The sequence below is a fragment of the Amphiura filiformis genome, chromosome 11, assembly GCF_039555335.1.
Source record: "Amphiura filiformis chromosome 11, Afil_fr2py, whole genome shotgun sequence".
Lineage (NCBI taxonomy): Eukaryota > Metazoa > Echinodermata > Ophiuroidea > Amphilepidida > Amphiuridae > Amphiura > Amphiura filiformis.
In genome coordinates, this window is record NC_092638.1 from 2,477,459 (window position 1) to 2,503,962 (window position 26,504).

Below are 26,504 nucleotides of genomic sequence, written 5' to 3' on the forward strand. Positions count from 1 at the left end.
AGAATCTAGCTGGCTTAAAAAGTTCTCACACATATTGATGTTTTTGAAATTGTAATGCAAAGTTTAAATCTTTTAAAACTTCAACATTAATGTTGCATGGTATCAAAAATCACACGTAAACTGTAATTAGTTGATCGTTGTCATTCTTGGTTCAAAGTTAAAAGTTAAAAGTTGGAAAGTTAAAATATAACATATTTTCACAACCTAAATAATTAAAGTTGGAAAGCTTCAAATTGCAGAAATCAAAGTTTTCTCGGATAAATTGTTATTCATCTTCAGTGAAAGCATGAATAACAAAACACCATCGGATTATAAAATAGATAATGTGGATAATGTATGAAAAAAGCGCCTGTGATCAAAGTTGGAATGAACTGCATTGATGTGCGCATTATGTAATCTTTAATTTCTTCGCAACCAGTCAACCGAATCAAATACAATTTTTGTATGTGATGCACAATAAAATAGGCTACGCGCGACATTTTAAATGTTTTGATTTTAATGTTTACTTCTCGACTTAAGTTCAATTTTATTTACTCGGTAATTTTTTATGGGACACCCTGTATTTCAATACGGGCATCAATAGAAATCATTAACTTCATTGAATACATTCACTGTACCCCCACCCACACCACTCCTATAATCTTTCATGTGAGTGGCTTCCTAGTTCAGGTAGGGAGTGAGGGATTGTCAAATTTGGGTAAAACATGGCAATACATGGAAAATCACAACAGACTCTGTGGTCATAATTAAGCAAGGGTTTCTTTAATAATGCACTTTTTGTAAAATAAATGATAATAAGATTCCTTAAGGGAACGGATAGAAACGCAAAGTATGTTTTGTGGGACATGAGAGCACATCGGACAAATGATTAAAGATTGATATTTTTTTCGATATTTAACAGTCCTTGTACAGATTTTTTTCTCCCGAAACCTCAAAATTTTAGGTGTTTTGGGGGAAATTAAATAATCTGACCCACAATCAAACTTATAATGGGCCAGTTCTGGCCCGCATTTTAGGCCTATCAGTCCGCCATATATTAGCCCATGGGAGGGTTTTCACAAATGCATGCATGCACAATAGAATAATGGAACAATTTAAAACCTAAAATTCAATTTTTGGCAATTTATTAACATTCACATTCGGCATACATATATGTTTTGTAGATCTTACAACATGATTGATCCAATTAATTCAAAGTTGCATAAAAATGACAAAACTTTTTGTTTTCTTTATTACTAAGGGCGGGTTATACTTACCTAATAATATTATTCAATACAAACTGCAACAAAAAAGGGACCGGCAACACCCGATGTACGAAGTTGTAATATGGAGGAATTACCACACAAGTTGGTAAACTGGGAGCAGAATGCTGCACCCGCGAACCAGCGGGAATTTCAAATGTATAAAAATCCCACTAAATGCGAAAAGATCGATCACAACTGACAAATAAAGGTAAACTAGCATTGAATGAACATTTAGCTATGAAAAGAACCATATTTAGATAGATTTCTACAGACAAAATATCATACATGATACATTTATGGGGTTCCAAAAGAGAGAGGAAGTAGGTGCGCCGCTATGCGCTATGGGTAATCCCAGGTAAGTGGCCTTACGAAACAGATCTGTAAAGTACTAATATGTAACTGTATCAAGTGCAATTAATTAATTATTTAGCTCCCATTTTGGTCGAGCACTTTACCTTTGGATGATTTCAACCATCTTGGATGTATATCTTGGATTTATCAATTTGCAAACATGCAATATTATTCTTAAAGATTAGCATTCTATTGCATGTTAATTCCCACACATTTGCACAATCAACTAGCATGATTAGCGAGTGCAAAAACAAAAACAAACAAAAAACAATAAACAAATTAATTTGAGACCATAAAAGGGTATAATTTTTGAAATTGAATCAGAGACAGAATATGTGCATATAGAGCACACCTGCTCATTTTGACAGTTGGCATCTTGTTTATATGTTTCCCATCAATAGACATGCTGTGTATTTATATCGAAATAAATTTAGCTAAATTAATCAGCTTCGACGAAAGTGAATTATTATTTAATGTTTATCTGTTGCAACTACAGTGACACCTCATGCCTATTGTCTTGGCTAGATTTAGATCAATGTTCACTCAAAGATCCTCGAGGGGCATAACAAACTAGCACTACAGTCCAGTTATATTTTGCAAAATATATAATGCTAGTAAATATTACAATACACCAAAGATCCAGGAAAACTAAATGATGTGTCAATGGAGCTGGAATAGAAAGAGTAGGTACCCATGATCACCACTAAAGGTGTTTTGTCCACCACTGGCGCAGCCATATATACGAGGGGGTATCAAAAAGTTTTAGAAATCGCCCAGAAGTGAACGACCTATATCAATGAAATTTTATCAGTGCAATCACTGGTCCTTATGTACACTATGATGCAAAACTGATCTCACAAGAATGTTTAATTTTTTTACAGGCGCTAAATGTCAGTACCTGCCTATGTAACCGCATAACCAGCAAAATGGAGAAAATTCAAGGCATGTAGCATGATTAAGTTCCATTTTAAGGGTTACAGTGCCCAAAAAATCTGTGATGAAATAAAAATTCATTTTCCAAAAAGCAACAGTGACAATATCACAATCACCACCGAAGATAACTTTCAATTCATCATCGATTTTCTAGGCACTGCAACCCTTCAAAATGCAGGGTCTTAATAACGCTGCTTGCCTCAATTTTCTCAATCTTGAAAGTTCATGCGCAGTAACTGGGGCAGCAGGTTATTAGCATCTAGCGTCGCCTGTAAAAAAGTAAACATACTTATGAGACCATTTTTGCACCATTGTGTACATAAGGACCAGTGATTGCACTGACACAATTTCATTGATATAAGCCTTTCACTTCTGGGCGATTTCTAAAACTTTTTGATACCCTCTCGTACTTGCACTTAATAACATGACATAAAAATAAGTCTGAGACTTAAATCATTTAACCTTATAATAATATAGATAAAATATAGATAATGATACATAGTAAATGAGTTCGAGACTTAAATTATTTAACCTTTTTCGTGATATCAGGAGAAATTTACAATAATAGGTATGCAATGGTGATGAGTGTGCATAAGACATTATCCCAATCAAGATGATAATGAATACATGCTGTTTTGGGCCAAATATTTCAATTTTAAACGCATGTTATATGATGCAATCAGGCCATTTATTTTGGCCCATAAACCGATACCGATTTCGTATTAGCCACATAGAGCTTTCCATTGGCTATTGCAAGACCACGTGGTGCATACATACGTGTGACGATGCAACGTTGGAATTGCCCGCCAATGGTGTATTGATGTATTTGGCCATTACCAGTCTCGTCTACCATCACAGCTATATATACATTGTCCTCAATATGCGCCACACCATGAGGTGAACCTGTTGTACCACCGACCATAAACGTAACAATACGACATAATACATCACCAGTACGACTCAATCTGATCACCTTTCTTGAAAAGCAATCAGATGCCCAGATTATCAGATCATCGCTTTCACAGGCGAGATAGTATGGTTGGATAGGAATCGACAGCCTCTGAGGCTGCTGATGCCTGTCCCTATTATGTAGTGTTATTACTCGTCTCTTAGCATCCCCGACGCACACCTCACCAGATGGAGCCACTGCTACACTTGATATTTCATGCTCAGTGATGTTATTGTCAAACAATTCTGGTGCCGCAGAGATACTTTTCAGATAATCTCCACTTCCAGAAAAGATTTTTAAGAGCGCTGATTTGTCGGAGATCACAATATCTCCATCTGGTGTGGCAGCGACATTGTTTGGGTATAGGAGTTTACCCTCAGGATTGGTTGGATGGGATTGGAATGTAAACTTATAGGTAGGTTTACCACTACCCTCAAACAAATAAACCCGTGGAGATCCCTTTCTACTGTCAGCTACAGCGATGTTGCCATTCTTACACACAGCAATACCACATGCCAGTCTGAATTGGCCTGCTTTATCCCCTTCTTTTCCAAATGACTCTGATTTGAGCAGCTTCCATTCCTGTGATGCCGAATATGAATATTGGGAATCTACACAGTAAAATACATAGAAACAAAATACAGTCATGTGATTAGTCTTTATTGAATGTTATATGGGTTACAAGATAAAAATTACTTGAATATTAATCATTTTATTATTAATAAATGTATTTATTATACCTGCATTGTTGCAGGGCATATTGTTGTATTGGAAAAGTTGAAGGTCAAGGGCCCCATGGTTCCAAATGCAAATATACGGAGCATTGCTGCTTACAAGACCCTATACGTGTTGTTACTGCTTTGCAAGTTCTGTAAGAAACAGGACGAGTTCTTGAAATCGACCTTTGATTATGCTTGGGCCATCCACACAGATAATTATCATTTAGAGCCATTTTCACTTACCGATACCACTTTTCTTTGATCTAAAATATTTGCTCAGCTTTGACGTTCCTGCTTTGCTCTGTTCAGATATGCTCAGTGGCGTAGCCAAGGCGGGGCTAGGCATTACAGCTGCTCCTGTAGAATGCTGGCCGCTAGGATATTTTAAACTTTTATGCCTTATTTGAACACTGGATAAACTCATAGCCTCAAGACTTCTCTGGCTAGTATCCACACCATTGTCGGATGATGTGCCTTTACTGTCATCTCGGGTTTCCTGTCGTCAAATAAACAATATTGTCATCCAATAAGATCAAAGTGGGCAATAATGAAATTGGGATATAGGCAAAAGTACGGAGCCAAAGCATTACAAAACAGAAGAAAATTGACATATAAATGTCACTAAGCATGCCAAGTATGGCAGTGACAAAAGAACATAATCATCAGTAAACTTAGCTGCTGCGCGAGTTCGTAATGGAAGTAACTAAATTTTCAATATTTATGACTTTTGGTGAGTGGATCGGTTCGTGTCCTATATATGCTAGGCGGCAAATCTTCTGGTTTTCAATTTCGGTATATACCTGAACACTCTTGTTTGATCTGGTAGGCACTGGGGGAGCCAGCTTTGGTGATCTTGCTTTGCCAGATGTTCCCATAGCTCCTGCCTTGCTCTGTCTAGATATAACCTCAAGACTTCCCCCGGTACTACTTGTACCACTGTCGGATGATGTGCCTTTACTGTCATCTCCGGCTTTCTGTAGTTAAAATAAGAAAACAATAAAGTGATCCAATCAGGCTAAAGGCGGCAATAATGAAATTGAGATATTGAAAAAAGTTCGTAATGGAAGTAACTAAATTTTCAATATTTTTGTCTTTGGTTTGAGTGGATTAGATGGTTTCCTATGTGCAAGGCGGCAGTCTGTTCTGCTTTACAATTTCGGTATATACCTGAGCACTTTTGTTTGATCTGGTAGGAACCGGGGGAGCCTGTTTTGGTGATCTTGTTTTGTCAGGTGTTCTCACAGGTCCTGCATTGCTCTGTCCAGATATACTCATAACCTCAAGACTTCCCCAGGCACTACTAGGACCACTCTCGGATGATGTGCCTTTACTGTCATCTCCGGCTTCCTGTGGTTAAAATAAGAAAACAATATGGTAGGTGGCAACTATTCTTCTTTTCCATTTGAGTATATACCTGTTACAGGTAACCTGTATAAGGCTGCACACGCACTACACACCAGCCGCAGCTGCTAAAAAGTGGGTATGAGAAAAATACTTTTACCACATCAGGATGACTCAGCACGAGATATAAGTTACTCTTTACACAACTCAGTGTAGCTTTTAAAAATGAAGACCTGAGCGCACTAAGACCGTAAGTCCACTTGGTCCCTCAACATGTATACACTAAAGTTGCGTATAGTTTCCTATAGTTTGGTACTGATTTATACATGTTCAGGGGCCAAAACAAATCTTTCACAACCTTTCATGATGTTTTCACCCTGGAACATGTATTAAACATTATAAAACCCTAAGAAACTATATGGAACTTTAATGTATACATGTTGCGGGGCCAAGTGGACTTACGGTCTTCATGCGCTCAGGTCTTCAAATAATCCTCTGCGGCATAATGAAGGGTTGAATACTCTTAGAGCCCAATTGGATCTTTCATGTCTTTCATTCAAGATTTAATATACGTAAATGCGGCGTAAATGATTATCCTTATAATGTATTTTATCGCTAGCAACATTCCCACAGAAATAATACATGTATTTCTTTGCATATCAGGTTTTTGTTTACATATCAGATCATGTAAGGTGTATTTAATCGGATAAATTTAAGCAAGACTGTCTTTCCAATAACAGAAAATGATGAATACCGATCGTTATTTTTTTTTTTTGTATAAAAGAAATAAAAGGAAAAAAAAGCGTAGTGATTTATAGTGCATTACGCACAGGTACAACGCCTAGATATTGATCCACAAGCCTCAGCACACTTTCCACGTTGTCTCGTGACCACTAGCACTACGGTCCCATATCATCCCATAAACAATTTAACAACAACTCAGGACCTTTGCACATATCCTTAACATTCCACAGATGACCTTCGCAGCCAGAGTCAGCTCCACGAGTTCGCACAGGTTAAAACAAGATAATTAGCAGTACGTTCAGGGTAGCTTCAATACTCAATGTTTCCACGAAAGCATACAAAACCAACGCCAGGGTTCCAACCTGATCTAGTATTTCAAAAGATGTTCTGCTTACCCCAACCAGAACCATGATTGCTGCATCTGATTTGATTAGCTCGCCTTTAGACAGGTTAATAGTGGTGATGGTCTTCAGTATAGCTGATCAATAAATTAAAAAAACACGTCGATCATATTTTACATACACATGCTCATATTTATTATCATTATAGATCAACAGGTTTTCTTCGCATACTAATTATTTGATTGTCACTTCAATACTGTAGCTGTATAATGTTGCATATTAGCATCAAGAGGCACGGAACATTCTTTGGTAAATCGGCTGATATCTGTACGCGACTCATTGGTCAGCTGTTGGTAGGTCAATTCCATCTATCTCTCGTTGGTAAAATTGTTCGTGAAATTAGGATACCACATAAACGCATTTTTAGCATCTGTCAAATCGGAAACTCGCCTTATTATTAGGTAAGATAAATACAAATAACAAACTAAATAAACTTAAATGAAGAAACTTGGTTAATTAGTTCAGATGTTATAGTATTGTTATTAACCTACCATGAAAGTGTAGCCTGTCGGAAGGCTCTTGAGCCCAGCATTTCTTGATCAATTCTACAATTGCACTTGGGACACTAGTCGGAATCACGTCCTCGTCTGGACGTTCACCTCCCTTCACCCAAACACTCACTAATGCACTATCACCATCTGGATGAAAAAAGCATGATGTTACGCTGTTAACGTTTCCGATATTGCTTATTGTGATATATTATTTATCCACATGATATTGTCTTGTTTCTTTGTTGCTTGTTTAAAGGAAGAGATCAAGGGAAAATCAATTTTAATATTTGGCCAATTTTGGTAAATAAGGGGTACGTTTTAGGGTGTTTTTTGTATGCTATGACAATCAAGCGCAATGACTTGTACTAAGACATATTTCTGGTTATGCATTATACTGTTTGGAAAAACTATGTTCTAATACCGTTTATGACCAATTATCAAAATTCCTAAAAAATTGCATGTTTTGGCATATTTCCACTCAACTTGCAAAACTATCAAAATAGACTTATTTCAAATTAGAACTAATTTAAGGTTATTAATTATTTTAAACTGTTGTGATTTAGTAGTTCACAGCATCTTACGAATGGTAGTGAGCTTTGGTAAAAACTGCATTGCTCAGTTCATAGCGAGCGTGTAGAAGAATTAAAATATCACAGATATACTTTTATAGGTGCTGCGGTTCTTGAGTTACGTTGTAAAGAGGGCTGAAACAACAACACTTTTGTAAAACGTACATAACTCGCTAACAACAATAAATTAAGCAAGTTTGCAAAGTATACGATTTGTAGAATGAACTTTTGCAAAACATGAAGGTGTTAATTTTCAATAATATATTGATCTAGATAATAAAAATTGATTTTTAGGTTACTTCGACCAACAATACCTCGTCTACCCTTAAGGATTGAGATTTAGCTATGTTTTATTTGTTTTATTTGGCAAAACATGATAATAATTTTTTAATCTAAGAATATTAGTGGTGTATTTTTCTACAATTTGGAGTACATGTCTTTAGGGGAATAATTCACACAATGGCTTATGAAATTAGTCCACTAACACCCCGATTAACACACATCCTCTATCATGTACAGGGTGTCCCATAAAAAACAGAACTCACATTGAGCACTCATTTTCTCCTATTTTTGGAAAGTTAATCAAATATATTTTGGTATGTAAAGAAATCTTTATTCATTAGCTTTAATAAACCGAAAACATATTTCTATCGGTTTACAACTTTTGAAGATATGCTCCTTTTAAGAAATGTAACCGTTTCACTAAAAGAGGGTGCAATGAGGGTTCTGTTTTTATTTGGGACACCCTGTAGCGCAACTAACAAGCACAATGTCAATAACTGCAACTTCCGTTTTGTGTTTGGCGATGAGATATTATTTTCTGAAAAAGTGATTGACTTGTTTTTAATGTTTTGATAAACTTGGCAGCGAAAATATGACGTTCATAAATATTTCTTGTCTTAAAAACAAAATCAGGGCACTGTCAGTAATTGTTGACTTTTTTAAATCTACCACTGCCCCTGCACCCTACAAAAATGGTTTAAATCCCAACAGATAAGGGCTTCGTGCCTTTTATTTTTACTCACGCTCTGGCCAAGGGTTTTCGCCGCTCACAAGCTCGAATACTGTGATTGCAAACCTGTTAAATAGAAGGAAATGAGGAAAACGATAAAAGGATATAGTACTAGATAGTAGTAATAATAATAACTATTCGTGGGCAAGTTCTCGCAAACCTGAGGCTCGATTCCCAAACGGTATTACTTTTACTGTTTCCTCTTTGGAAGTATTTACGAAAGCGAAACGGCTGTCCTTCTGAAATTCACGACGAATAAACCTTAATATATTCTTGTTAAATTAAATCCTTGTTAAAGTAAATGCATAAAACATTTTATTACTCACGTAAAGATGTCCCAAAATTTGTCGGGTATTGCTTTACTACTCGACCATGCTTCTGGGGGGAAATGAGTAAAGGTACCAGAAACACCAACTTTGGACTTCTTTTGCATGCTTCGCAATGTTTCGGCACTCAAAGCCAATCCAAGATCTCCGATCTAAATACATATGAGAAACAAAAAAAGTTCAGCTCTTGTTAAATTATGCTACCCAGAATAGTAAATGTTGTTTACTCAGTATCGGCAAATGTCTTATCAGTTATAGGAACTCCACCCATAAAAAATTATGCTCACCTTAACAATTAACCCTTGTCCTACAAACACGTTCTCAAGTTTCAGGTCACGATGAATCAAGGGAGGATTCTGGTTGTGTAGAAAATTCATCCCGAGAGCTATTTCATAGATCATCTTGGTCTTCCTTGCCATGCAATCATCATGCATCATGAACTTCCGGTTGAAATTAAACAAGTCACCATACTCGAGGAATTCCATCACAATTCCTATAGATGTGTCTGTTGGATTCTCAGTGATGCCCATTATATGGACAAGGTTTGGACAAGTGATGACTTTCCACATCTTTCTTGCTTCTTTCATGATAACCTCTGCCTCAACACTGTGTATAATAGAGAGATAAAGTAAAATAAATTAAAGGGGGTATTTCGTGATCCACAGCCTCATCCTCCGCTTTTCTCAAAAAAGTGCAACTTTCAAAATCCGACTTGAAGCCACTCAAGCGCCCATAACTCGATCAAATGATATCGTAGGGCAACAAAAGAGGTATCAAAATGGGCAGGAGAAAGCTGCGCTTTATATACATTAAATAAGTTTTTGCTATATATTTTAGTTCCCGATAGGCCCTATCTGACCATCTATAATCGTTTCGATACTTTATGGGTTGAGTTTATATATATATTGTAACTGGGTATCATGAAAACATGGAAACTAGTGGTGTTTTTTAAAGATTTGGTGAGACGGCGCGCTTAATGGGTCAAAATATTATAGGGCCGGTACTAGAGCAACGTTAATGCCCAGCACGCCAGCGCATGACGAAGCAAAAAGCAGGATAAAAAACAACATTCTAAAGAATGTTACATTTATATTTTCGTTATAATTTTGATCGGCATGGTTGCTGTTTATGCCTTCGAAAGAAAGGTTGAGTTGATGGTATTATAGAGTATGATTACGATGAAAAAGATGGAGACAAACTGACCTGACATCGTGGAGCTCCTTTACAGCAACTTCATACCTCGTTTTTTTGTCAATCGCCAACGACACACTACCAAACCCTCCACCTCCGAGATGTCTTTTAATGTCAAGATCTTCAGCCTCAAAAAGTCTGAATTCATGTCTTGACGATGCCATGCTTACTCTGTAAAGAATGGGATCTTTCTATGATTTTTGACCCATTTTTATTTCATTTTAGAATTTACGCGTAAGTTGAAACATTTGAATTTGAGATGCAGATTTGCGGCACTTGTACGTAAGGTTATTAGTACCTAGTACCTTCCTACACCGAATCAGGATACATATTGTGCCAATGTATTGATAACAATTGAATCAAACCACAAGTTGAAGGAGCAAATAACCAGTTTTTGGTTATTTTGGGACAGTCATTCTGCAAAAAACCATGGCGTTCAAAACAGCCAAAGTAACGACCCCGGTCATAAAATATTACAACCCAGAAGTCATTTTAAAGACCGATTCAATAAAGAAAGGTATCAGTTATTGAATCATTTCTTTTGATACCTAGTAATAAGCTAGTCATTTATGTGTGAAGCAGATATACAGATCAAGTTTCCTAACCACACGTGCCTGGTTGTAAAACTTCATGTGTATCAAAACCACCTAGGTATCGCATCGTCTGGGTATCATACCATATATGGGCATCATATCATACCCAAATAGTGTCGCTCCGTCTAGGTATCACTAAAGAGTGATAGTGCCCTCTGTTGTTATGGTTTAACTTGATTGCGTATATAAACCATTTTGAAACTAGATTTGACACCCCCTGGATCAACAACAACAACAACAAAAAACACATCAAGTGCCCGGACCTGGTGACTCCCATACGACGACTAAAACACTATACTTGGAGACAGTCCGTCATCCATTTCAACTTTTGTACTCTTTACCCCATAATTTCCCTCCCTCTTTAGGCCCTGCCCTCTATTGGGTTGCTCAAATTCTTGTTAAAGACCACATAAATGTATTTTATTAAATTTTAATACCCCTCAATGAGCATTTTTACACCTTGTGAACTTGAAAATAATTCCAATAATACAAATTCCCGCTCGCTTTCTGGTAACAGGGCGGCTCTGAAACCTTGAAGGACGCTCTTTCAAAATGTATTAAAATCTTTTAGTTCTTTTTTTTTTTTTGCCCACGTGTCTCGGAAAGCTGATTTTACACCTTGATTCTTCCATTATGTTAATAGATTAACTGACAACTATATTCTACAACTTTAAACATACCACTTAATACTGTTCACAGGAATGTTCTTATAAAAGACCATTTTCAAATTCAAGTTTTCAATACGGGTTTTTATTGTATTTGTCTGACAAGTTGCATTTTTTCAAGAGTAAACACCTTGCTATTTTAAAACATTACTTTCTGTACTACACTTCGATACTTCTTAATAAAACGTCGATTTTTTCTTAGTTTGTACACTTGAAAACTTTCCATGAAAACCAAATATTTGGAAAAAAATAACGCTCGCGTGTGCCATTATAAAAAGCACTACACCTGCTAGCTTAAAATTATTTTATATATTTAAACCACACAATGATATTTGTCTTTATTCCCCGTTTTTTCTCAACTTATGTACTGCAAAAGGTTATTAATATTGTGTTGTGTGAAAACTATAATAGCCTTTTATAATTCTTGTGGAAAAAACCTTAAAAAGTTAAAGTACCTACATGTACAGCCTGTCTCAAAAATAATTGTGCAAGTAATAAGCGCCCTTTTTGGCAATTAGAAAATACTGTTGTAACATGGTGCTTATATCAACGTCAAGGGCAAATAATTAGCTCTCAATACCGTTTGTTCTGTTCAATTTGCTTGTTTTAATCTCGAGATATGTTTAGTTAACAACGAAAGGGTAAAATCATAATTGTGCCACTTTTACTAGGGAAGAGGGCTGTACATGTAAAGGACTAACACTTTAAAATAGTCCCACCATGTTGTAATGTACCTCAAATTGTCCCCCTCTTCAATAAAAAAGGTCAGTTGTCATATTGTATACGGATCTCACTACTTAGTTCAGGGGTTATAAGTCAAATACATGTAGGTGTTCCAATAATTGTCTTTTATCCACAGAACATCTGTCATAACTGAAAATGAATCTTTAAAATATTCTTTCGATTCGAAAGAGTTAAATTTCATTATCGTCATAACAGCAAGCTACTTGGAAATTTGCTCTTGGTTACATACAGGGTGTCCCAGAAAAACATACCGGGCAAATGAATTTTGACGTAAGTCGAAAAATAGACATCATAATCCAAATATCTAAAACTCATCGTGTAGCCCATCTTATTCTGCATCTTATACGCCAATTTTACTGGAATCGGTTGACTGATGGAGAAGAAATAAGCGATTACATTATGCATGTGTCAATTCACTTCATTCCAAGTTTGAAAGAAAGATCATTCAACACAATGCGCACTAGTGGTTAAACTGTCAACGGGCTTCATATTTTGTTCTGTGAAATCCTTTTCATTCTTTTTAAACAACCTGTTTCTTGCAAAACATTTAATTAGGTTTTGTTCAAATTTGAAAACCTGCACGATACTGAAAATGAAAGCTTGCATGTAAGATGATGCTCAGTATTTGTAAATATCTTTTTTCGTTAATATTGATATAAATGTTACACAAAGAATTCCAGCTGGCTTAAAAAATTATCACACACATTAATGTTTTCGGAATATTTCCAAGAAATTGTACTACATAGTTTAAATCTTTTAAAACTTCAACATTAATGTTGTGAGGTATCAAAAATCACACGTAAAGCTGTAAGCACTTGATCATTGTCATTCTTGGCTGAAATGTTCTTTGTAAAGTATATTTGCAAAACCTAAAGAATTAAAGTTAGAGAGCTTTTAATTGCAGAAATCAAAGTTTTTTCAGACAAACTGTTATTCATCTTCAGTGAAAGCATGAATGACATAACACCGTCGGATTTTAATAGATAATGTGGACTAAATTTAATGAGATACACAAACTTTAGGAAGCGGTGAGCGAGTATGAAAAAAGCGCCTGTTGATCAAACTTGGAATGAACTGCATTGATGCACGCATTATGCAATCGTACATTTCTTCGTAACCAGTCAACCAAATCAAATAAAATGTTCGTATGTGATGCACAACAAAACAGGCTATGAGCTACATTTTGAATTTTCTCATTCTGATGTCTATTTCTCGACTTACGTTCAATTTTATGCACTCGGTAATTTTTTCTGGGACACCCTGTATCATGCATATGGGCAATGAAACTAAAGTGAAACAAAAATCACATGATTTTACAAGTTTCCCTGTCTGCTCACTGATCAATCATATTCCTTGTTGTTCTTGACACAGATATCCTGTTGGGAAAGTGAAACAGAAATCACACGATTTTACAGGTTTCATTGAACTCTGCACTGATCATGCTGTTCCTTGTTGCTGAAGATATCGAAAGTTTTTGAAAACCATATTTGGATATGAAGATTTATGGATAATTGACAGGTGTCAATTACTAAAGCAATTAAACCTAATATTGGTCAATTTTTTCATTACCACATTTAGGAAAACGTGAATACTGTATTATACATCCCAAAAAAAGAACCCTCATTGCGCCCTCTTTTTCTTCTATTTGTGAAAAGTTGATCAAATATAGTTTGGTATGTAAAAAAAATCTTGAATCGTTAGCTTTAATACAATACTGCATTCCCAAAACAAAAGGCAGTGTATGCTTTGTTAATTAGCAGTTGATACTGCGTTTTACTTTGGAAGCAGAATGATTGCAAAGATATACCCCATGCCCCATATGTGAGCGTACACCACGAATGAGCCGTCGGCAAATTGTATTCTGAGTTACAGTATAAAAAGTGCATGAAGGTCGTATTAATAAGTACCTCAATTTGGTTCTACATGTATCTCATTTTTATAGCGCCAGTCAAACACCATTTAAACCAATCAATAATCCTAGGGTATCCAGCAGGTAAGATTACAGATTTCAGGTATATTTATTTATTTCCCTATTATTCTATATAAACACCTCAAAAAAGTAACTACCCCCCCTTAAATAATGGCCATTATTCAAAAACAGGCTATTGCATTAAAATTCTGTAAAATGCGTTGGAAGCACTTACATACAATACAAAGAGACTTAGACATCATTACAAAGATTTTCTTCCATTACACTGAATACAAAATCAATACAATTTACTGCAACGTTCAAAACTTGGGTTACATTGATTTAAATGCACGTCAATATTTAGTTAATTGCTACAAATGAGGTGTAACAATGTGCAGAAATAACTTCTGCTTCCCACGCATTTTGCAGATTTGTAATACAATCACCCGTTTTTGAATAATGATCATTATTTAAGGGGGGGGGGGGGGGGTAGTTTCTTTTTTATTTTTTTTTTTAAACACCCATAATTCAGAAGACACTTTCCATACTGCTACCCTGTGGGTATTATAGCTAAGATACCCACGAATACAGGTAATATAACTACTTCAATTTCTCTTAATTATGGGTCCAGTGTACATGCACGGAACAAAACGCTGCAGATCTGCAATGAAATCTTTAACCGAAATGAGAGGAACTTCGGTATTGACGTCGATTTCAATGATGTACTTGTGGTCCCATGGTGGAAGGACTGCACCCATGGTCAGCTTCCTTTGGTTCACATTGGTCATCTCAAACTTCTCTTGAAACCACGATTTCAGGCATTTTTCGAACTAAAAAAGAAATGAGCAATAATAATGACTCAATATATGTTTTGAATACCTTGGTCAGACATAGTGTAATGGAAAATTAGACAGATGGTTGTTTATTATTGGAGATGGTAAGGTGTTGACACTTTAATCCATTGAATTACATTTCGAGGGTTCAGAACCAGAAAGCCGTAACTCACTATGACCAGCTCTCACAAAATGAGCATAAAGTTGGCCCCTTGCTTATGTTTTCAAAAATCAATATTACCTCCAAAATGTCTTTTGTTTTCTATTGAATTTTGAGGTGATTAATGGACTGTATCTTCTAGTGCTCTGGCGACTTTATGCTCATTTCGTGGGAACAGGTGATTGTGAGTTAAAGCTTTCTGAATTCATTCATTCATTCATTCATATTTTATTTCCATAAAAATCAAAGACATTACAAAAAATATATAAAAACACGGTACATATGGAGGAAAAGGCTGGAAGACCAAAAAGGTCTGAAAGTTAGCCTTTCCCTGAAATCAAATGAAATTAACAAAATAAATATTAAATTAATATTACTTTGGACCTTATCGCATCCTTATCATATCATATTATCATCATGAAAAACGTTGGACCAAAAACTGACACTGTGAAACACACGATGTCTATTTATACGTGTATAATCTAAAAGATATCTTGGGATCCATCGAAGGGTTTTACTCTAAAACCATAATATAATGTATTGGTTGTCTACTTTGATGGTGATGTTCTTAGTAAAGGGATAATAATGTGATAAGACATGTACCAATAGATCGCCGCGTGACCCTAGCTTTAATACAAAGAGAAAGAGCGGGCTGATACCTACCCCAAATGATCCGCATGCAAAGCTGGCGTATGCACATAAACAGCAACAACAAGGCACACGTCCAACGATTTTCGCTGAATTAGAGATACCAATTCTTGCGTTCAATTCCACACTTTTAATGCTTCCCAATGGCACGCATTGGTAGTGCAGGACATCAGAACAGCCACCATTAAGATAATACTCTCTGGGGCGCCTGCCTGTGTTGGTCGTTGAAGAGGCTGCAAAGGTCAAGCCTGTAATAAGAAATAATAAATCATACAGATTGCAAAGATGCATTCCAAATGGGATTGTACTTTAATAACCCTCTTATAACATTAACATTATTATGCTAAAATCCATAAGTACCAGACTTGAGTCCTGTTTATCAGGCACAGTCTGTGTAGCTCAGTGGTAGAGCGCCCGCCCGTCAAGCGAGAGGCCTGGGGTTCAAGTCCCCGCACAGGCAGGTATCCGGAGTTTTTACTCTGGTATATCTGCCTATGCATGTTATGTTTCCATTTGTAAAGTAAAAGTAAAGGTAAAGGAGACGATCCTGTTTAAACAGTGATCGGAGTGCCCATCTCTCTTTCATTGGCGATTGGGCCAGGCTCCTCCATGTAATGTTGCTGGATCGCTACACCTCGTCTATAGCGAGTCTGTTACCTTCCTAGCATTTAAGAATGCCGGTACCCATTTAATCACCTGGGTGGAGAGGAGTAATCGAGATAAAGTGTCTTACTCAAGGGCACAGCACGAAGGCGTCGCCGGGGCTCGAACCCGCAACCTTCCGATTATGAGTCAGTGCCCGTTCCGCTAGGCCACCGTGCTCCCTTAAATTTCCATTTGTTAATTCATGTTTAAATGTGCTAGTGTGCGATGCGTAATTCTGCTTTCCCCTATATATTGATATATTAAGAATAACGATTAAGCATCATTAATTTGATCTCGTGCGCTAATGTTTGAATGTTTCCATGTTCCAGTGTATGATGCTTAAGCCTCTTTCTCTGTTTGTATGATTATATTAGCCTGACGGGTAAGCATCATTAATTAATCTCGTACACTGGTATGTAATGTGTTGTTTGTACTTGTTTGTGGTTCATTATATGTTAAGAAATGAGGTACATTCTAGCGGTACCTTTTTCTTATCATAAATAACGTACCGCTTTTGTTACTAGTTTGTGATTATTTTTTGAAAAAAGTGAAAAAACAGTCCGGTATCTGAGGCGGTTTATAAAAAAAGAATTTATGGTCGCTGGGATTACGAGTGGGGTTAAAACCCCAAGGCGTATCAGCTCGACGTTCGTGTGATTTAAACTGAGATCGAGAGAGGTTGAAACCCTAAGGCGTACCAGCTCGACGGTGGTATGCTTTAAGGGTGGTCTGAACCCTGGAATTATGGAAACTTTCGGGCCTCATAACTGCTAAATTATTAGTCTAAAGAATATAAAAGTATACATTTTTAGAATGGAAATGACTTGATGAATTCATCTGTGAGGTCCAATTTGGGCTAAAATGCTAATTTTTGGAGAAAATCACAAAAAACAGGTTTTTTGGCCCAAATTTTTTTGCGCAACGTAACAAACAAATTGTTTGGCCAAAAAATTTTTTTATTAATTTTTAAAAACTAGATAAAAATATCATATTTTTGAATTTTGACCAACTTCACCAAAAATATTTGAAATTTGGGCGAAAATCAGGCTTTTTTATGATTTTTTTGACAATTTTGCATTTTTGACCATTTTTGGTGCAAATTTCTCAAAGTTGGCCAAAATTCAAAAAAATAAAAAAACGTCCCTAGATATTTTTATCTAGTTTTTAAAAATTAATAAAAATTTTTATTTTGCCAAACAATTTTTTTGTTACGTTGCGCGAAAAAATTTGGGCCAAAAAACCTGTTTTCTTCAAAAATGAGCATGTTGGCCCAAATTGGACCTCACAGATGAAATCATCAAGTCATTTCCATTCTAAAAATGTATACTTTTATATTTTTTAGACCAATAATTTAGCAGTTATGAAGCCCGAAAGTTTCCATAATTCCTGGGTTAAGACCAACCTTAAGCTGGAATTAAGAGTGTGTTGAGACCCTCGTGATTGAAAGTCGTTATTGTGCTCGTTAAAAAGTTTTTATCTCAAACCTTGATCTTCCTCGGCTGATAGCAGCAAGATTCTGTGATCGGTGAGATAGAGGCGTCCTGTGGTCATCGTGTCTTTTAATGCAGGCACGGTGCCACATTCGGTGCCGGTGACTGGGCGGAACATCACGCTTTTGAAATGGATTATGGGCGCAGATCCAAGTATCTCGTCTTCAAACAACATACCTAAAGATGAAAATAGTTTTGTTATTGGTATTACACTGTTAGCGAAAATTTCACACATAACTTGTGTAATTTTACAAAAACAGCTGTTTATTATATGAACCAGCCAACTGTCGTGTTAAACAATCCCAGTTATATACCTCGAACTACGAAGGGCGTTGTACCACCCCCTAACATTTTTTATCCGTCAAAAAAAACCGCACGCGTTTACGCCCAAACGACCTAAGCTAATCGTAGATCCATCATTTGGACTTATTTTAGTGATAAACGTTTTACCCGGGGTAGGACCGGCCGTCAAAGATGATCATAGGGGGGTTGGGGGTTGGTGAGGCCCACAATTGGTTTATACAATAAAATCAATGATTTTCAAGCTATTCCAAGAGCTACCGTTACCGTCAGTTAGGTTGAAAAGTCATTTCCTTTGATATTGAGGAATTAGAATTTTTAGCCGAAAACCAATTTTGCCTATATTTTTGTTCATAGGCAGAATTTCCCAAATTTGCATTGGCGCCCTCACATTATGACGTGATAGCTACATTATGTGGGGATTGTTCATACTTATTTTGGTATCACTGGATAGGCTATAATAGCTATTTCATTGGTACCACATTTAGCGGTATATGATGTTTGTTATTGAAAATTAGGCTCCCCCCTTCGTAGTCCGTGTTACAAAATATGGCTCAGTAGCTCTAGGGATGTAAATTAGTTACTACGTTTACAGAGTATTACAACATAATCATGAACATAGCACTTTACAAACCTACAAAAGACATTAATAAACATGTTGAACAAGAAATACATAAAAATCATGAGAATATTTCATTTTGCATTTAACTTAAACTTGGTGACAGTGGTATTAGACCTTGAGACTGATAACAAGTCGTTTCACAGTTAAACACCAGCAATGCGAAAAGACTCGTCACCACTATGCGGTGATTCAATTGGATAATGCGGCTATATTATGTCTTTTCATATACCGTAGCCTAGTATCAAAGATACTTTAACATGGAAATGGGCTATGTGTTATTCTCTTTCATATTAATATAAAAATGTTCCTCTTCTGAAATATCCTATACCCATCCCTTTACTATAATGAGCAAACAAGTCATGATATCTCCTTCAAAAATGATCAAACTTGAGAGAGTATAAACCGCCATCTCCTCTAGTAGAGTTGCCCCTTATTCGGCAATCGCTCCAAATTGGGCACACGATCAAAATGATCAAGATTTCTCATGTCCCATAGGGAACCAGCCAGGTGAGGAACATAATTGAATAGAAAACCCGGATTTTCCGCCAATGTTTACCTTTAAGAAAATCGTCATATGACATATCATTTTTGAATGCAACCCGAGTGGACTGGCACGCTTGGGCTACATTCGTGTGACTCTCTTCCACGACTGGTTTGAGTTTTGGATAACTCTTGTGAACCTTATTTAAGGTGTCCATAGTATGCTTGGAATTTATGTCAAACTCGTAAGTCGATGACGGTTGTTTTTCCATTATCAAGCTGGTGGTCTGAGTCTGTTGAAAAATTAAGATTATCAGTATACAACAGTGGTGTGTGCAAAAACAGGGGGGGCGTTAGCTCCCAATAATAAAATTAAAAAAGTCGGTGAAATTACACCAATTCGGGTAGACAATTCGGGGTTGAAAATTCTTACAGAATCATATACACTCTCAGAACATTGGATAAAAAATGAATGGGCAGAAAACAGTGGTTAAAAAATGCCCAACAATGGTTAAGATTCTTGAAGTTGGGCAAAATACAGTTTAATACATGGTTGGTCAAACCTTGTCAATATGGTATATACACAGGTTGGGTGAAAAACCTTGGTAAAAAACATCCTTTTCCCGCCAATAAAGTTGGGCAAAGTAGGGTTTTACCCAACCATGGTCACATGGTGTTCCTTTGCGAACTGTGATTGGTCATTGTGTTGAGCAAAAATGCATTTCAGAAAACAAGATGGCCGATATGAGTGGCTTGCTGCAAAGCTGTGGATCGATGTCTTCAAGATCTGTTAGAGACATTTGAAGGTATGGAAATTATATTATAAAGTATAATTATCATTTCATCGGGTATAACACTTAGTTTAAGTGTGTGCGAGGCCGAGACTGTGAGCAAGACTTATGATGCTTTATCCCCGGGCTTTATCGACGACAACTACCACCACAACCGGTAAGCTTAAGCTAAGCTTACCGGTTGTGGTGGTATAGCTGTCGTCGATAAAGCATCGTAAGTCTTGCTCACAGTCTGGCCTCGCACACACTTAAACTTAGTGTTATACCCGATAAAATGTTTATAATATAATTTCCTACCTTCAAATATCTCCAATTGGTTAAAATATGAACAATGAAATGAACTTCCCATTCATAGTGTTTAACCAACTATTGGTTATATTTTGCCCATTTTGCCCAACATGCTTTGCCCAACTGGTTGGTTACCGTAATGTTAACCAGTAATTGGTCAATGTTTTTAACCAACCTGTGGTTATATTGTTAACCAACCCAGGTTGGTTAACAATATAACCAACTGTTGGGCTGTTCACCTGTAAATACATGGTTGGTTAAAATTTTAACCAAGTTGGTTAAAATTTTTAACCAATGTTCTGAGAGTGTAGTGATACCCATCTCGTCATAGTTCGACATCATAATATTATACCCGTGATAATGTTGCATAACATTTTGTCCTATTAAAATAATTGCTTCGTCGGACCAAATTGTACCGTATTGACGGTTTGCCGTCACACTGAACTAGCCTCAGAATGCTGGCACATTTGGTTCCGCTCTCACGTTTTCCAAGTTTAAAATCTGCTCGCACGCCAAGCGCTGACGGGTGTTAGGCTTATTGATTTCTGTTTTGTTCACCTGTACACTTTAGTTTGAAGCAAAGGTAGCAATAAAAATCGAGCATCAGGGCTAAATTAATTTTCCAAAACTTTTGAAGGAAGTACATCCCTCTCATACGCCCCATACGCGATGCTCGCTTGGCGGATATATTTGTGACTGGACGCGGCGAATCAGCCGTAAAGTCGGCCCCGGTCAATTTTGTTTTATTTCGTGTTTAGAAAATATATACCATAAGCTTTAAAATGGTATACCATTTGACTTCAAACGATATCCAAAAGCGGGGTTATGATTTGTTGAACTCTGTTCCTTCGACAAAATTGTATTTCTTCTCGGTTTTACATGTGTCTCTTTTTCTACATTTCTGGTAATAAATATCCAACAGTCATAATTGGCGGTCATTTCAAATCATCCCCAAGTCAACGAGGTTCAGAAATATCCTCTCATTGTTCATTGTTGATTATGCATACCTAGACAAAATACAATGCTTTGTTATCTACCACTTGAACAGGATTTAGCCAAAGCAAACAAAGACAAGAACTATTCTATAGAAATAGGTAGAAGCTTATTATCCTCTTCAGCAGCATTATTATTGATTGATTTAAACAGCGTTTGATAAGATACTTGTCGCAACGAATTGGTACACCTATGAATACGACCTTCACATACATTTTACACTTTAACTCAGAATACAATTTGCCGAGTTTACGGCTGATTCGCCGCGTCCACTCACATTTAATTATCATAATGTGATTAAATATTGAAACACCTGAATCTTACCATTGTCATAGGCAAGATGTTACGCCGATTTCAGTCCGTTAAGTGTTCAGCATCCGTAGAGGGCAATCTACAAGAAAGAAATATTTGGGGATACCTGTAAAACATACACAATTTTAAACTCTTGCCGACACCTACAAGCTTGTTAATCGAACAAGAATTGACCAAGATATGGGCCTCCAAAGCCTCAAACACCTAAATCAACGAAAGAAAGAAAGAAAGAAAGAAAGAAAGGAAGAAAAGAAAGAACGAACGAACGAACGAACGAAAGAAAGAAAGAAAGAAAGAAAGAAAGAAAGAAAGGAAGAAAGAAAGAAAGAAAGAAAGAAAGAAAGAAAGAAAGAAGAAAGAAAGAAAGAAAGAAAGAAAGAAAGAAAGAAAGAAATAAAGAAAGAAAGAAAGAAAGAAAGAAAGAAAGAAAGAAAGAAAGAAAGAAAGAAAGAAAGAAAGAAAGAAAGAAAGAAAGAAAGAAAGAAAGAAAGAAAGAAAGAAAGAAAGAAAGAAAGAAAGAAAGAAAGAAAAAGAAAGAAAGAAAGAAAGAAAGAAAGAAAGAAAGAAAGAAAGAAAGAAAGAAAGAAAAAGAAAGAAAGAAAGAAAGAAAGAAAGAAAGAAAGAAAGAAAGAAAGAAAGAAAGAAAGAAAGAAAGAAAGAAAGAAAGAAAGAAGGAAGAAAGAAAGAAAGAAAGAAAGAAATATTTAATAGCTTAAACTTACCGCTGGTCGCTGTGTACACTGATCGAATGTCTAGCTAAATAACAAACGTAGATCGTGGAAAACTATGCTTTAGGTCTGGTCAAAGGAAGTTGTAACTCTATGTAAATTCTTGTTTTGACTTTCTATGCAACACGCGATAGGTTCTTTGGTACCTTAGGTGCTTGGTTAGGCACCAGTTTCTGTATTATAGGAATTGGTAGTGCGATCCTGTTACAATCATGCAACAAGGAGAAAACCCGTACTTAGGCAAGACAGCAAAACAAATCCCTTTATACTGTGTACAGAGTTCAGTTCACACAACATACTCATTCACATTATTACTATTAAATGTCACGCCCATAAACAGATTGATAGAGTGACATTCTCCACTAGACGTAGAACAATCAATCCGATGGCGTAGCTGGGATTTTTTCCAGGGGGGGGCAAGCCTGTATGGGGCGGGGCCCAAATCCAAAAATTTTGCCGCCACTTCCTCAACAGCCCGAAAAGGTTGACCCAATTTTTTTTCCGGTGGTTTGAAAAAGTGCAACCCTAAAAGCAACGCATTTTGATATAATTATAGTACAATCTCACCTCCCTTTTTCCTCTCTCTCTCTCTCTCTCTCTCTCTCCTTTTTCCTCTTTTTCCTTGCGCTAGGGGGGCGGGGCCCAAATAGCGCTACGCCACAGAATCAATCTTCATTTGTCACAGAATTCATCCGTGAAGCGTGGGTACGGTTCGAACCCCAAGTCATAACAATGGGATTCATTCTTAATTTTTAGAACCTTGATTCTTGTGGAATCAGGCATATTTAGTTTCCATTGGATTTGTTTTCCTGTTTTCGCCCGTTGTTTTTAATTTAGTACTAATATTTTGCGGTAGTGACATAATGATTATTTTAAAATTCGAAGCCATTTTCTATGAAGGTTGTGCAATGGTCATCCCTGTGTTAATTGGCCTTGGATCAATCTATGGTTGAAAGTGCAGAAATCAAACTACCGGCAGTAAAATTACATGTTGCAAAAACGTCAATTTCTTTAAAACTACGAGTCTCACCTAAAAGCTTTTCCACGTATAGTTTGGAAAAGGTTTCTACGAATATCATCTTGGAAATGTTTAATTTGACAGTAACCTTATTGCCAGATGTGTAAGTCGTGAATGTAATAATTGAAAATGTACTAAGATATACATCATATATCGATATTTTAATACCATTTTTAAAATCTAAATTCAAGACAGGGTAAGTGTACTTTTATTCTACTTGTCTGAAATTAGCTTACTTTTCAGATACAAAACACGTGTGTTTCTTGGACAAGTTGATAATACATTTTGCGTGACTTCTTCGCTAAGTGAACGATTTTACGTGCACATTAATTCACATGGTCTCCACGCTTTATAACAAAAGGCGCTGCTCACTAGCGTATTGCCTGCACAAGGGCTCTGATTTTCAAAGAACTATTGTGTGCAATAACATGATCAGTCAGATATATATATTCAAATATTATATAACTGATACAAACTTTCTTGTCATTTAATTGGCCAATTACTAATGATTATTTCTGCTATTTTTAGCGGCCAGCTGCATAAGGACTCCACGAGAGTACAATAGTCATTTTCTCCATTCCACTGACATAGCACATAACATAGCAACACTGACAAACGCGCGAGGTTTTCAAGTCGACTCGCCAATTCAGTCCATATATTCACCTCATAAAAATATTCTTACCATTGTACTCATAAACATTCAATATTTGTATATTAACTTCAGCACAACACTATCTGTCGCTCACCTGAACGTTTTCACTAGATCGAATAGCATCTCCAGCAGACTGTGATGCTGTGATGGTATCTTGTCCACAGGATAGTGCTTTTTTTGTTGACGTCATGTGATTAAAATATACAATTATCTTACCACAAGTAATATTTTGCACAATTTTCAATCCGGTTTTCGTGCAAACCACTCCACATCTTCAGCTCTCTTTGATTTTCAAGACTTAAGTCTTAACAATATTTATAAGGGTTTTTGTAACCGCCGGTATTATCTTTTTGGATTTGACAAAGGCATTTGATACTATTATCTGGCCCGGCCAACGATTTCGGGGATATAGTATATTGTTTAGGGTGGTTGCGATTGCATCACGTGGGATGAATGCGTGAACAGTGGTTTTCCTTGTAAGATTTTGTAAGATTTATTGGCGTAAGGGTTAATTTAGTATGTTACATATGTGGTTCTCACCATTAACGAGTTGTTTGCATTGAATCTGCAATAGCTAATTTTAATATTGATAAAGGTGTGCCACAACGAAGAACTTAAGCCCCTTAATTTTCCTTATTTCAAAATTTGTAAAGTGTAAAGTAATTATAGATGCTGATTATGTACACGTTATCTGTACATCAAAAGATTCCAAGACCTTGGAAAATGTTCTTAATAGCAATCTTGCCAGCATTCTCTCGATCGGGGTTGTTCCATCTATTGCACTTACCCACTTCTCACGTCTGTCAAAAGGAACACCTTCGCGAAATCCCTATTGGTTTATACAGGGCCTTTTAGTTCAAGTTAATTTTCTCAGCAAAAATAATACCAATTTACCTTGTCTTTGGTAATTATTTCAAGTTTATTTTCCTTCTGGAATTAAATCAAGAGGTATTTATTTTATGCCTTTTTTGTGATTGCCCCTATTGAGTGCAACGGTAAATGTCCCCTACATGTCCGAGGGAATAATATATATGGTCAATTCCAGCGAAAGCGGGACAAAATTCTCTCTATGTTAACTTTCCACTTTAAAATGTCATTAATAAAGGAAATCACGTTATTGATGGAGCATATCATGTCACGTCCGATGTGCTCTCTTTGTGCATATAGGCCTTTACTAGCAAGTCATACCAGGGGACAAGTTATGATAGCTTAAATGAATTGGTGTTACCCACGAATTCAAAGATAAAGCACCATATATGTCATTGAATGTCCTTCAAACAAAATGAAATTATTACCGTTAGAAAGACGTTTGCATGATCTCTCATCATATGTAAAACGATTGAATTCCACCAAAGTTTGTGGACACTAGAGGCCATTATGTCAATTTGGCTAATAATTTTGTTACCCGCGTATCAAAAATAAAATGATCGTTCTGAAAAAGGTTAAGTGAATATGCCATAAATGACTTTATCATGAAACGAAGTTTTGTTCTATAATTCTGAGGTCCAAGTGATTATTTTATGCAAATACGTTTTACCCATAAAATTCCATAAAATCAAATTTGCCGTTACCCACGTATCAACTGTTACCCACGAGTCCAGCAAATATAATTGCCATAACTTAAATTAACATTTAATGACTTTGGACACTGAATTTAGTTTGACAAGTGCTTAAAATTGTAAATCGTAAAAATACGTTCACCGCTTTAAAAAAGAATCTACGACGGTTTAAACTTTTGTTACCCACGAATCCCGAATAGATGCTAACCTTGAAAAATAAGGAGATTGTTTATTTTAAGTTTAAATCAGCACATATTCAAGCCATGGGTATGCTATAATTTTGACAGTACTTACAGTTTATACACCTAAGAAACGCAAACCCCAAACGATACTATAGTACTTATAGCTTTACCCACGAATTCGGCGTTACCCACGAATCCAAGGATTTACTCGTAAATTATATGTTTCTTATGCATCTTAACATTTTGAAAACATGCGAAATAGGTTCCAAAACAGTCCTGTTTAATAGCGTCCTCTTGAAGGTATACTGAAGCTGCATCATGAAGTTTTGATTGATTATCCTAAATTACCATTTTTTGGGTAAATGCAATTAGTTAGAGAAACGGGAATCATTGAAACACAATGGAGGAATAACCGCATGGTGGTTTCCAACCTTCTGTAATATTTTCTATTTTGCCGCTTACCAATACATACCTTCAAATATGTGTTACCCACGAACATTTTGGTTACCCACGAATCCCTACTTAAATTATAGTTAACAATGTATTGATAGTGTTTTAGTTCATAGGAACTGTCAAACACGAGTTAATAGAATATTGCTACATGAAAATATGGAATGATTT

General features: G+C 36.3%; 3 protein-coding genes and 1 non-coding gene across 4 annotated transcripts; 1 reads left to right on the forward strand and 3 right to left on the reverse strand.

Moving 5' to 3' along the window:
- Positions 1 to 3,102: 3,102 nt before the first annotated feature.
- Positions 3,103 to 6,767, reverse strand: LOC140163891 (uncharacterized). The gene is made up of 5 exons (XM_072187204.1): positions 6,677 to 6,767; positions 5,364 to 5,543; positions 4,997 to 5,170; positions 4,440 to 4,692; positions 3,103 to 4,088 (listed from the first exon to the last, which is right to left on the reverse strand). The coding sequence occupies exons 1-5, from the start codon at positions 6,689 to 6,691 to the stop codon at positions 3,217 to 3,219; spliced, it is 1,494 nt and encodes a 497-aa protein (XP_072043305.1). The 5' UTR covers positions 6,692 to 6,767; the 3' UTR covers positions 3,103 to 3,216.
- A 383-nt stretch (positions 6,768 to 7,150) lies between these two features.
- LOC140164319 (ankyrin repeat and protein kinase domain-containing protein 1-like) lies at positions 7,151 to 10,737 on the reverse strand. Its single transcript, XM_072187595.1, has 5 exons — positions 10,284 to 10,737; positions 9,368 to 9,686; positions 9,081 to 9,232; positions 8,768 to 8,820; positions 7,151 to 7,320 (listed from the first exon to the last, which is right to left on the reverse strand). The coding sequence occupies exons 1-5, from the start codon at positions 10,433 to 10,435 to the stop codon at positions 7,151 to 7,153; spliced, it is 846 nt and encodes a 281-aa protein (XP_072043696.1). The 5' UTR covers positions 10,436 to 10,737.
- Positions 10,738 to 14,681: 3,944 nt separating this feature from the next.
- LOC140164214 (uncharacterized) lies at positions 14,682 to 22,713 on the reverse strand. The gene is made up of 5 exons (XM_072187459.1): positions 22,467 to 22,713; positions 19,437 to 19,653; positions 17,953 to 18,135; positions 15,839 to 16,071; positions 14,682 to 15,012 (listed from the first exon to the last, which is right to left on the reverse strand). Exons 2-5 carry the CDS (start codon positions 19,630 to 19,632, stop codon positions 14,788 to 14,790), a joined length of 837 nt encoding a protein of 278 aa, XP_072043560.1. The 5' UTR covers positions 19,633 to 19,653; positions 22,467 to 22,713; the 3' UTR covers positions 14,682 to 14,787.
- Positions 16,212 to 16,283, forward strand: Trnad-guc (transfer RNA aspartic acid (anticodon GUC)). Its single transcript has one exon. It is a non-coding gene; the product is annotated as a tRNA-Asp (tRNA).
- Positions 22,714 to 26,504: the final 3,791 nt, after the last annotated feature.